The sequence below is a fragment of the Mus musculus genome, chromosome 4 (assembly GCF_000001635.26).
Source record: "Mus musculus strain C57BL/6J chromosome 4, GRCm38.p6 C57BL/6J".
In the NCBI taxonomy this organism is placed as follows: domain Eukaryota; kingdom Metazoa; phylum Chordata; class Mammalia; order Rodentia; family Muridae; genus Mus; species Mus musculus.
In genome coordinates, this window is record NC_000070.6 from 126,080,455 (window position 1) to 126,093,603 (window position 13,149).

Genomic DNA, 13,149 nt, shown 5'->3' on the forward strand with positions numbered 1-13,149 from the left:
ACCTCTGCCTTCTAAACACTATGATTAAAGGCTGCACCACCGCGGCCAGCCTTCCATCTTGTTTTCTGAGATAGGGATTCCCGCTGGGACCTGGGGCTTGCCAATTAGACTAAACTGGGCTGCTAGCAAGCCCTAGGGAGCTGCTTGTCTTCATCTGGGGTTAAAGGCATGTATAAATTTAGGCCATTGGTCAGCATCTGTTTGTCCTGAGTATCTCCTTGAAGGGACAGGGCCCTGTGGCAGCAGTTGCAGGTGGGACTCTGAGCACCCTCCTCTCACAGTGACACCAACCACATCTGCTTCTCTCTCTCTCTCTCTCTCTCTCTCTCTCTCTCTCTCTCTGCCCTTCACCCCAAGACAGATTTTCAGCAGACCCATGAAGAAAAGGGGGTGGGGGCAAAGGACACTGGCTCCGTGGCTGCCAGGTCTGGTGGGAGGTTTCAGCACTTGCATGTTGGAAACGCAGGAGTCAGAAATGCGCCTGCAGCTGGATGTGATCTGGTAGGCAGCAGGGCCACAAGGATTTCAAGGAAGGCTCATGGTTGCTGAAGAGCCCAGGAGTCTTTACCACTGGGATGGAGAGTGGGCTCAGAACAGATAAGGAAAGCAAGAGATAGCGGTTAGCAGTGAGGGGAAGCAGGCAGGGTGGAGAGGACGGCCAGGTACAAAGAGCTCAGTACACTGGCACCACCTGGCACTCAAAGAGATAAAGGAAGGTGACTGATGGTGACTCAGATTGGTGGCCTGGTAGTGGTGCTCACTGAAACTGCAGATTATGAAGGACGAGGGAGTCAGGGCAAGGCAAAGGCAGACATTTTTCTGAGTGGGGTGAGTTAGAGGAGCATTCAGTGGGCCAGCTTTTTCCTTTCTGCTAAATTCCTATTCCTTCATCATAGAATCTGAAAGTGAAGAATTCCTTAAAGGTCATTTACCCACCTCTGACCAAGCCAGTTTACCCGTTCCCCTCAGAACATGACTTGTGCCTGCGCATCGCCACTGCTGAAGTGTCATACCCAACAACCGGCTCGGACAGCAGTCCAGCCCCCACGTTTCCTCCTGACCCGTCATTGTTCTCTTTTGTGAGCCGCTGTCCTCAAGAATACTATGTGGAATGTCTTGCTTTGTAATGTATCTTAGTGATTTTTCTGTTGCTGGCAACAGAAAAGGCAACTTATAAAAGAAAGCCTTTAATTGGGCTTACTTATGGCAGAGTAAAGGAACAGCTGGAAGCTCACATCTTGATCCATGATCACAAGGTCCAGTGTGAGTGAATGAATGAACTCTGGGAATCACACTAGTCTTTTGAAACCTCAAAGCTTCCCCCAAGGACACAGCTTCACCAACAAGGCCACACCTCAACTAACAAGGCCACACCTCCTCTAACAAGGCCACACCTCCTCTAGCAAGACCACACCTCCTCTAACAAGGCCACACCTCCTAATTCTTTCCAAACAGTTCCTCCAACTGGGAACCAAATATTCAAACATGAGACTAGGTGCATTCTCATTCAGACCACCACCATGTGGTGCTTTCACACGAATGCTTAGGTTCTGTGTCCAAATAGGCCCCCCTTTTTATTTTCTAACTCTAGAGTGTGGACTCAGGGCTCAGGCATGTTCAGTAAGCCTCTAAACTAAGCTGTTGCCCCAGTCCTCCAAGTAGTCTAGCAAAGAGTATTAGCAACCATTTATTGAGCACATACTATGTGGAGACTCTGCCTGTCCCCATCCTTGATGCCAGGGCCTTACACACGCTCAGTTGTGTTCCAGTGATGACTTGGCTTCCCAGTTCTTGTTTTTGTAAAAATTCCTCATCTTTAAAATAGGGAAACATTGTTTTCTTGGAGAGTCAGGGATGGAGTTTGAAAGTGATTCAAGCCGGGCGTGGTGGCACACGCCTTTAATCCCAGCACTTGGGAGGCAGAGGCAGGCAGATTTCTGAGTTCGAGGCCAGCCTGTCTACAGAGCGAGTTCCAGGACAGCCAGGACTACACAGAGAAACCCTGTCTCGAAAAAACAAACAAAAAAAAACAAACAAAAAAAAAAGATTCTATTGTATAGAGCTGAAGAAGTGGCTTAGCAGTCAGGAGCACCTAGTTTGGGTAGCTCAGCTCCAGGGACCCAGTGCCTCCTTCTGGCCTCCACAAGCACCCACATAAATATGTGTGTGCGCACGCACGCGCACACACACACACACACACACACACACACACAAAGTCATCATGTGGATGAAGCCACCCTAACTCTGCCAGTCTCTTGTGGTGTGTCCCTCTCTGTGGGTTGTGCACACACTGTGTTCCTGGTACCTGAGCTTCACTAAGTAGCATTCACAAATACACTGCTTACTAGTTCATCCTCAGAAGATTTGTGGCCATGAAAATGTACCAGAAACATGACACCAAATATATATATATATTTTTTTTTCTAGGTGTCCACATTTCTAAAGGACAAAGTTCAGAACTCTAATGGTCGCTTTGTGTTGCCAGTGTCGGGGCCTGTTCCCTGGGGAACTGAAGTTCCTGGAGTCATTAGGTAAGTCCTCTGTGATAACTGGCCAGCAGTTTTTGAGGTGCTAAGAACAGTGTGTGCCCACCCCACAGAGGTACCAGGAACACAAGCGTGTGCCCACCCCGCAGACCGCAGCACCGCCGAGCCTCTCTCGGGCCCTGATTATCTGTCCCTTCTTCTGTAAGGCTCAGCTGTATGGAGGTCAAAGATCTAATCACCACTTTGCCACTTGGCGGGAGGATACTGGGGCAAGCCAGCCAGTTTCCAGGTTCATTTCCTCATCAGTTAAGAGACCACCGTGAGAACACATGACCGCACTCTGCTGTGCTTACATGGCTCTGTGACTGCCCAACAGACAAGCCTGTCTTTATCTTTGTGGTTGTGAGCCTAGCCTTTAATGGCTGAGCCACCTCTCCAGCCCTGTCATATCTTTTGTTTGGTTGGTTTCAGGGGCCCTGGGACCCATGGTCTTGCGCATGCTGAGCAGGTGTGCTGAGCTTCACTTCCAACCTAGGGCCTTTCTCTCAAAAGAGGGACTAAATTCCTTTTTGTCCTGCTGTGGGCAAATGATAAGTTGGCCTGGAGACTGCCCCAACCTAGAGAAGACCCCATCATGTCACACTGTGCATTTCAGAGTGTTCAGTGTCAAAGGCAAAGAGGTGAAGAAGATGAAATTCCGGCATGGCGGAGACTATGTTGCTGCCCAGAAGGAAGGTTCTTTTGAGCTTTATGGAGACCGAGTCTTGAAACTGGGAACTAACATGTAAGCAAACCCTCCACAGAGTGAACTTGAGTACACAGAGGTCACTCCATTTTTAAAAAGTTCTCTGAGAAACCCCCACTGACTCTACTGAGGATGTGACTCGACTAAGAGGGCGCTTGCCTAGCAGGCACGAAGCCCTGGGTCCCTAGCCTTTCATGGTGCAAGCCTACACTCCCAGCATCAGGGATGTGGAGGCAGGAGGATGAACAGTTCATCAAGGTCTTCCTGGGCTTCATGGTGAGTTTGAGGCCAGCCTAGAGTACAAGAGAGCCTGCCGGGGAGGAAACAAAACCCGTGGATCACTGGAGTCATTTCCCCAGACAGAATGCACGTCGGAGCCGTGACGTGACATTCAAGCGCTAAGGCTCCCTGGCAAAAGATACAGAATCTTAAGTAACCGTGGAGGAGAAGTAGCCAGTGTCCCTTTGCTGCGGAGGGCCACACCACCTCCCTGTGATACTTTCTGTGTCCGCAGTGCTGTTCCTTCTGGGGCCTTTTCTCAGGGAAGAAGCAAACTGGGAGCTTCTTTTCCCAACTCAGTTGTGTTCTGAACTCACAGCATCTTTCTGGCTGCCTTTTACTATCTGAGAATAATAGCAGTGTGCCCACCAATTAGGAGGGAGTCAGCGACCTGGCTGGGTCACAGCACTGTTTTCTGTTGGTGCCAGGTACAGTGCGAGTCGTCCTGTGGAAACCCACATGTCTGCAACATCCAAGAACGCAGCCTCCAGGGCACAGGTGAGCTGCTGCTCTCTCCCTCTCCTCCTTGATTCTTTCCCCACACTGCCCCGGGGCGGGGCGGGGCGGGGCTTTGGCTTTCAAAGCTAGTTAACTTTCCCCTCAGCCTTACATGTACCCAGATTTCTAACTGTGGCTTTGCTCAGAGCTTTCCAGTGATCTGACTAATTAGGTAATATGGGGACTGGTTCATTACAATTAAATAGGAGCCAAATACCAGGACATGGCAAATAGCTTTGTAACAGAGCCGAGAGGCCTGTGGCTGCTGGATCCAACATGCATGCAGATACATGCATGCAGATGAAAATGTCAAAGCATCCCTTGTCAAAAGTGCTTCCTGGTCGTCAGGACCTTCTACCTTCCTTTAAAATGAGGTTTTCATCCCTCTGAGTTCCGTATGCGCAAACTCTGGGACAAACCATGGACTGTTCAGTTATTGAGTGTTCATGGAACCAAGTCCCAAGGTGTTGGGTACCAGCTTGGCGTCGATGTGGTCCCACCCCGAAGAGGCTTTTGGTTCTCTGGGAAGGACAATGGTAGAAACGAACAGCGAGATGGAAAGACACTGACAGCTTACGCCAGAAGACCGTGCGCTCTGTCCTCTGGGGTGGGAGCAGGGGGCAAGGGAACACAATGGTTTTCAGGGGCAGCGGCACGGAAATAGGGCTCCGGAGTAAGCAAGACACCGCATAGCAGGGGAGGAGAAGTGGGTGCCAGCCGTGGTGGTGGGATGAGCACAGGCAAAACAAGGAAAACAGTATCCTTTCTGGAGCGGCAGCGAGTCTCCACATAGCTCCATCTTCTCGCCGCAGAAGCAGGCGGCAGAGGCTTTACTGGACAGGACGACACCGGGGCCTGATTAGAGAAGGTTGTAACTCCTTTTTTGTTTGTTTGGTTGGTTGGTTGGTTTGGTTTGGTTTGGTTTAATTTGGGTTGGGTTTTTTGGTTTTTCAAGACAGAATTTCTCTGAGTAACTCCTGGAACTCTCTCTGTAGACCAGACTAGCCTCAAACTCACAGAGATCCACCTGCCTCTGCACCCCACCCCACCTCCAGCGCTGGGATTGAAGGCATGCGCCACCATTGAGCTCCATTTTCTCCTTTTTCATTTTTTTAAGATTTATTTATTTTATAAATGTGAATACACTGTAGCTGTCTTCAGCCACACCAGAAGAGGGCATCGGATCCCATTACAGATGGTTGTGAGCCACCATGTGGTTGGTGGGAATTGAACTCAGGACCTCTGGAAGAGGTCCTCTTAAACACTGAGCCATCTCTTCAGGCCTCCATTTTGTTTTTTGGGGTTTGTTGTTGTTTTTTTTTTTTTTTTAGTTTTGGTTTTTGGTTTTTGGTTTTTCGAGACAGGGTTTCTCTGTATAGCCCTGGCTGTCCTGGAACTCACTTTGTAGACCAGGCTGGCCTTGAACTCAGAAATTCACCTGCCTCTGCCTCCTGAGTGCTGGGATTAAAGGCATGCCCCACCACGCCCGGCTTCCATTTTGTTCTTTATGCGGTAGTCAGGGGACTTTGTTTCAAGCAAGACAGAAATAAGAGAGTGTGTTTTCAGTAACTGACAGTAGTGAATTGACAGTAGTGAAGAGTAGAGCCCAGATCCACGTAAGAAGGTAAAGTCTAGAAAGGGTGGTGAGAGAGGAACGGCCTACTGTGTTCCTGGATGTCACCACCAGAGGGCAGTATGGGAGTTCCTCCAGAATGGTACCCACTGAGCTGCAGGCCTGACAGGAGCCGCCTGGCAGAGGGAACTGGACCTGACTGAAGAGGAAGCAGGGCCCTTCTCTCCTCCCGAGGAGGAAGATAGTCTGAGAAGTGTGGTCCCTGGGGCATTCCACTAAGCTTCAGAGTTGAAAGTCTGTGGTTTGCTTCTTTGCTGGAGTCCCACTGCTGCTGAGCTTGCTTTATTATTCCGGCTAAGCTTGCTTTCTGTGCATTAGTTGTACCCAGAAATAATTTAAGCTGTTATTATTTTTGCTTTGTTGTATAATTCTTCCCTGCGTCTCTGGGGTCTTGGCAGGAAATGTGTTTGCCCTGTGTGGCTACAAATCACACCGTTGTTTCTACAGGAAAACATTGTTCCAAACCCTCTTGCCAAAGAAGAGCTGAATTTCTTGGCCAGGCTAATGGGAGGGATGGAGATCAAGAAGCCGAGTGGCCCTGAACCAGGATTCCGACTGAATCTGTTTACGACCGATGAGGAAGAGGAGTATGCGTTAAGCCTGCTTGTCTGTCTGTCTGTCTTTCTTTTCTCTTTTTTCCTTTGTCTTTTTTTTTTTTTTTTTTTTTTTGGACAGGGTTTCATATAACCCAGATGGCCTCAAATTCACTATGTAGCCTTAAAGTCCTGATCCTCCTGCCTCTGCTTCCGAGGTGCTGGGATTACAGGTGTGTGCCTCCGCACTCCATTTATATGAGATCAAATCCAGGGCTTTTGTGTATGTTGGGTCTAGTACCCCACAAACCAAGACAGTTCCCCAGTCCTAAACCCGTTCTTTAAAGATATATAATGCATTCTTGTCCCTGTGGCTTAGATGGAGTGTAAATACACATATAAACCCCTACGTGGGATAAGAACACAGACACGACAACTGCAGACCAATACACACAAGCACAGATGCAAAAGTCACCAGTGACCAGCAATCCATGCTGCCCTGAATACAGACTCCCTGGGGCTTCCTGAAGTCACTCCCCCAAAAGCTCTAAAAGGAAGCTAAACAAGAAGTGTTAGGATGTGTTAGGAGATGACTGGACTGAGCTGGCAAGATGGCTCATCAGTTAAAGGCCCTAAGACCAGGACCTGCATTCCAGCTCCGGGACAGAGGGAGAACCGACGCTCACAGGTCATCCCCGACTCCCACGTGCCTGCCATGGCACGCGGGCACACACTCATGAACACACACAGATATGGAGTGTAGGACCCCCAGCTGTCCCCAAGTCATTTAAACTGACGGACCACAGATGTCTTAGTGGAGGCTGATTTGCACTCTGGATTGGAGGGGCCTCCATGTGACCTGGGCCTCAGAACTTGCTGAGAGAAGAGAGGGAGAGTGTTGGCAGATAAGCAAAAACATGTGACTTTCTGAAATATAAGGATGGGGGGGGGGTGTGAAAGGGCAGAAGGAGACACAGAGAAAACAGGTGTCCATGTTCTCATGAGGTGGCTCACCGTACTAGGAAGAGGAATCATGAACCGTGTAACCTTAGGCCTGTCTCTTCCTGCCTCCTGTAGACACGCAGCACTGTCCAGGCCGGAGGAGTTGTCCTATGAAGTCATCAGCATACAGGCTACACAGGTATGTGAGGGGCCTCACGGGCTCTGGACCTATCCTCCTCAGCACTATCCTCCTTGGAAAACTTTTGCTCTTCAAGCATGGAGATGGCTCAGTGGTTAAGAGCAGTGCTCAGCACCCATATGGTGGCTCACAACCATCTGTAACTGCAGTTACAGGGGATCTGTGGGCACTAGACATACAGATGATGCACACACATACATGAAGATAAAACACTCATACACAGAAAATAAAAAGAAACCTTCATGAAAATTGGGCAGTGGTGGTGCACGCCTTTACTTCTATTTTACTTGGGAAGCAGAAGCAGGCAGCTATTTGAGTTCAAGGCCAGCCTGATCTACAGAGCAAGTTCCAGAACAGCCAGGGCTACACTGAGAAACCTGTCTCAAAAAACAAACAAACAAACAAAACAAGCCAAAAGATCATCAAAAGCACCCTATTCTGTTTTTCCCAAAGCTGAACCCTTGATGGCATGATAATTTAAGTACTTCCTGCCCCAGAAAGGACACGCCCCTGCAGACGTCTCCTTTTCTCCTCTCTCCACACTTCCCACAGGACCAGCAACGGAATGAGGAGTTGGCCCGGATCATGGGTGAGTTTGAGATCACAGAGCAGCTGGAGCAGAACACCAGTAAGGGAGACGACTTGCTGGCCATGATGGACAGGTTATAGATGCAGATGGGCACGCCCTAGCCCTCCCTCAAGAGACTGCCTTAGACCACCCTGGACACGGATGGCTGGGGATCTCATGTGCCCCTGCTGGATTCCAACCAAGGCCTGCACCTTCTAGTCCATTTTTAAGTCAGAAAAAAACTGTGACGACCTCTCGGAGAGCATCCATTTCTGAAGCCACACACATTTCTGTATTTTCAGCAAAATATATTCTTGCTCTTAACCCAGACCTTCCCCATTATTCTCAACTCAATGATGACTATGGGCGCCTCCTGGGCCATTGCGGGTTTTCCACAGCGTCTTTCCTGCAGGGACCAGCGTCCTATGCGTGCCTGTAAGGACAAAAGAGCAACACCTGAAAACACAGGAGGGGGATCCAGGCCATTCTGGCTGCATAACAAGATAGATCTTTTAAAAAACCAAAACCAAAACAAAACAAAAAAAAGTTTGGGGACTCGGGGAGTAAATGCACTAGCCATGTACACTTGGTGACAGAAATTCGATTCCTAGAACCTACATGTCAAAAACCTGCTTTGGGGACTAAAGAAATGGCTCAGTGGTTAAGAGCACTGGCTGTTCTATCAGAGGACCTGGGTTCAATTCCTGGCACCCACATGGTGGCTCACAACCATCTTTAATGGGTTCTTTTATTGTTGTCATTGTTTTGTTTGTTTTGTTTTTCAAGACAGGGTTTCTCTGTGTAACTCAGGCTAGCCTCAAACTCAGAGATCCACCTGCTTCTGCCTCCCAAAGGGCTAGGATTAAGGCGTGCGCCGCCACCGCCTGGCTGTAACGGGTTCTGATGCTCTCCCCCGGCATTCAGGCATACATTCAGACAGTGGATTCATACATAAAATGCATAGATACATACATGAATAAAGTGTTGTGGCAAAGTGATGAGCACACATCCGTAATCTTAGCACTTCTACTGAAAGGAAAACTGTCTGGAACCTTGCAGGCCAGCTCACCTGAGGATTGCAGTATAGCCACAGAAACCAGAGCCTCAGGAACCAACTCAAGTTTGAGATCAGCCTAAGCTATAGGAGACCCTCTCTCTCAAAAGAACAAAGAAAGAAAGGAAGGAAGGAAGGAAGGAAGGAAGGAAGGAAGGAAAGAAAGAAAGAAAGAAAGAAAGAAAGAAAGAAAGAAAGAAAGAAAGAAAACAAATAAACAAACCTGGGGCTATGGCTCAGTGAACAATGTCCAGCAGAGGAATGAAGACCCAAGTTCAGGTCCCAGAACATACAAGAAGCCAGATGCTATGGCACATGTTTGTAACCTCAGGATCCTACAGGGAGATTTGAAACAGAGATAAGAGAATCCCTAGAAGCTCCCAGGCCAGCTAGCCAGGCATCGTTCACACCAGCAAACCAGTGATCCTGTCTCCTGTCTCAAGAACACCTTCCACATATGTGCTATGGCACACACGTATCCACACTTACTACACACACACACACACGAGAGAGAGAGAGAGAGAGAGAGAGAGATTCAAAGATTAAATTTAATCTAAGAAAATTAGTAAAAATTCTGAGGAGAGTTCTGTTCAGCTTGCTTTACAGGTAAGTTTGAAATCAGAGTAAAGGGCAGTCACTTCAGTGTGTAACTAGTGTCAACTTGATGCTAGCTTGAGTCACTTAGAGACCAGAGCCTCAGTTGAGAAAGTGCCTCCTTAAAATCAGGCTGTAGGCAAGCCTGTAGGGCATTTTCTTAATTAGTGATTGATGGGGAGGGCCCAGCCCATTGTGGGTGGGGCCATCCCTGGGCTGGTGGTCTTGGGTTTTATAAGAGCAGGACAGGAAGCAGCACCCCACCACAGCCTCTGCATCAGCTTCTGCCTCCAGGTTCTCTGGCTCTGTTTGAGTTCCTGTCTTTTGATGATGAACAGTGACAATAAGCCAAACGAACCGTTTCCTCCCCAACTTGTTTCAGTCATGGTGTTTCCTCACAGTAGAAACCCTAAGACAGTTTGTCATGGCTCAGTTTAGAAGGCCTCCAACCCTCTCCCCTAACACATTGGGCGTCGTCACCTCCGAGAGGCAGGGTAACCCAGGCAAGGACAAGACAGGCTTGAGAGGCCCAGGGAGAGCACCTGGGGGTCAGATGTTTGTTCTTCCAAGCATGTTCTCCTCCGAGTCTACCTTTATCACCAAAGGCATCCGTTTGCTGTTACATCTGTATCCTGTACCATCAAACACCAGGCAGGGCCTTAGGCTGGGTGCCTAGGAGGTGTATGTGATGTGCCTCCCCCAGGGACTCACATGAACTGCCTCAGGTCAGGGCTGCCTGAGATAGTTCAGAAAAGGCCAGGAGGCCTGTCCTACATGCTCCCTCCTGGGACCAGTAACCTTGTGTACCCTCAGGGCCAGCCAACTGTCAGAGGTCAGAGTCCATTCCTATGAGAGAAATATCTGAATGGCACAGGTGGCAGAGAACCACAACTGATTAAGGCCACTGTGTGAAACGGGGTCAGCTTGAAGGACCACTGAGGTCACACCCCATAGGAAGTGTGAAGATATGGTTTTGGAATTCGAGATCAGGGAACCTGCCCTTTGGCCTTTGACACAAGGCATAGTTTCAATCCTGAAAGGTAAGTCATCAGATAAATTCGCTATCTCTCACCCATCGAAGAAATCCCTTAACCACCAGGTATGTCCAACCTTTTGAAATTGCCACAAAGTTCAACAACTGCACAATTGAGGGTTTGTTTGTTTTTTGGTTTTTTTTTTTTTTAATCATGATTTAGCTGGGCAGAGGGCCATACACCTTTAATCCCAGTACTCAGGATGCAGAGGCCATGAGGCCTGAGGCCTGAGGATCTCTGAGTTCGAGGCCAACCTGGTCTACAGAGTGAGTTCTAGGATAGCCAGGGCCACACAGAGAAACCCTGTCTTGAAAATAAATAAATAAATAAATCCAACAACATCCTCCCCCCAACCAAAACAACAAAAAATATGCTCTTGTTTGTTTTGAGGCAATTCATTAAGACAGGAAATGGGGCATACACTGGCTGGGCCTCTGGAAGAGCAATCAGTGCTCTTAACCACTGAGCCATCTCTCTAGCCCTTTGCTTTTGTTTTTGTGTTTGTTTGTTTGTTTGGGTTTTTTTGTTTGTTTGTTTTTTTGAGACAGGGTCTCACTATGTAGCTCTGACTGTCCTGGTACTTACTATGTGACCATGCTGGCCTGGAACTCACAGTGATCCGCCTGCTTCTGCCTCTCAAGTACTAGGAATAAAGGTGTGTGCTACCGAGAGCAGCTAAATTTACAACTCTGTGTTGGGCTGCATTTATGGCTATTCTGAGTCACAAGTATCCCCTGGGCTGCAGGCTAGACCCACCTGTTTCTGCTGGAAAAGAAACTTCAACTGCCTTAAATTGCCTGCTACAAATATACCACGTGAACTCTGTTTAGCCTCCAAGCTATCTGGCCCACAGCTGGGGACTGACTGGGGAAAGGGAGGGGAAGGTTCTGTGATGCTCCATACTGTCACAGACGTAGACTTCACTGTCATCTGGGACTGGATCTAGGAGATGGGCCACCCTTGCCCAGAAACCACGGCCTCCTCCCTCCACTCGCCCTGCAGAGATGCGAACTATCTGAAACATACCTGTCCTCCTCTGTAAATAAACAAGAGATACACATCTGTGCTGATGAAGCAATCTCTGAGTTTCATGCTTCTAGGCCTGCACAAATATTGAGAAAAACAAGTTTATTTGCATGGGAGTCAGAAAGGGAATAATAAAAAAGAAAATAGCAACCAGTGTGTGAGTCGGTGATCTGTCAAAGTGCGTGAGTCGGTGATCTGTCAAAGTGCGTGAATCCCCAGGCTCTGCTCTCAACCCTGTGGAAAGAAAACAAACAAACAAACAAAAAAACTCTACCTAAAATTTTGACTAAGTAATATCTGAGTTTCCATTTAGAATCAAACCAAAGGGTTTGTAATATAGTTTAGCAGGTAAAGGTGACACACACATACACACATACAGGACCTAAATTGAATCTATAGAATGTATGTAAAAGTGGAAGGAGATAACCCACTCCACAAAGTTATCCTCTGCCTTCTACACGTGCATATAAATAAATAAAGACACAAGGGTCTCATACAATGCCCAGCATGGTTGGAACTGGGATGCTGTGCTCTGGTCCCATCTCTGCCCCAAATTCACCATATTATCTCCGGCCAGCTACCCACATCAAGCACCGGTACCCTTGATTGTAAGAAACAGGGAGACCTAGTTCACTGGTTCCAACTCAGCTGGCCCAAGTGAATGTGCTAAATCTCTGGGTTCCAGGCATTGCCCCAGGCAAGACACGGGGAACTAGGGTGTCCTCCCCACAGCCCTGTATCCTGCTTCTCCTGTCCTTCCAGGTCTTTTATGACCATGGCCTCCTCTGAATTAAACTACACAGGTTGAAGAGAGGACTCGGTAGTTTAGAATACGGCTGCTTCCAGAGTATCCAGGTCCGATTCCCAGAACCTACATGTTGCTTTACAACTGTTTGTAACATCTGTAACTCCAGAGTCATTCAGGGCTTGCTTCTGGCCTTCACAGGCACCAGGCACACAGACAAACAAACATGTAGGCAAAACACCTATGTACATTAAATAAAAAGTAAATAAAACTGCTCATCTCTTATTTTTAGAGTTAGAGGCACTAGAGGTAAATAAGGAAACAGCAAACAAACAAAAAAGCACTTCAATAGTTGCTCAAAGACTGCTGGAGTAAGAACCGGGCAGTGATGGCGCATGCCCTTAATCCCAGCACTTGGGAGGCAGAGGCAGGTGGATTTCTGAGTTCGAGGCCAGCCTGGTCTACAGAGGGAGTTCCAGGACAGCCAGGGCCATGCAGAGAAACCCTGTCCCGAAAAGGTGAAATCAGGAGGGTCAGAAATTCAAGACTAGGTTCTAGAGAGATGGCTCAACTGGTAAGAGAACATCCTACTCTTGCAAGAGACCAGTTCCCAGTACCCATGTCGGGCAGCTCACAATCACCTCTAACTCCAGCTCTAAGGGATCCAACGCCCTCTTCTGGCCTCCAAGGGCACCTGCACTTAAATGTGCAGCCCCCTCCCCTTCCCCCCAGCACACAAGTTTTTAAAAATGGGGGTACTGGAAGCAGGGTCTTATTTTATTACCCTTGAATGGCCTAGAACTCAGACAACTA

General features: G+C 48.3%; 1 protein-coding gene across 4 annotated transcripts in view; it reads left to right on the top strand.

The window, feature by feature from the left end:
- Positions 1-11,741, top strand: part of Oscp1 (organic solute carrier partner 1) — a 36,553-nt gene extending 24,812 nt beyond the window's left edge. For 2 of the 4 annotated variants that reach the window (NM_001356446.1, NM_172701.3), the window contains 6 exons: positions 2,428-2,531; positions 3,142-3,270; positions 3,939-4,008; positions 6,089-6,228; positions 7,252-7,315; positions 7,868-11,741. In NM_001356446.1, coding sequence (NP_001343375.1) covers positions 2,428-2,531; positions 3,142-3,270; positions 3,939-4,008; positions 6,089-6,228; positions 7,252-7,315; positions 7,868-7,984 — 624 coding nt within the window. In that variant the 3' untranslated portion in view covers positions 7,985-11,741. Of the gene's footprint in view, positions 1-2,427; positions 2,532-2,957; positions 3,271-3,938; positions 4,009-6,088; positions 6,229-7,251; positions 7,316-7,867 lie in introns of all 4 variants that reach the window. The other 2 variants (XR_003954925.1, XM_006503034.3) reach the window with 2 other exon arrangements.
- The last annotated feature ends 1,408 nt before the right edge of the window (positions 11,742-13,149 follow it).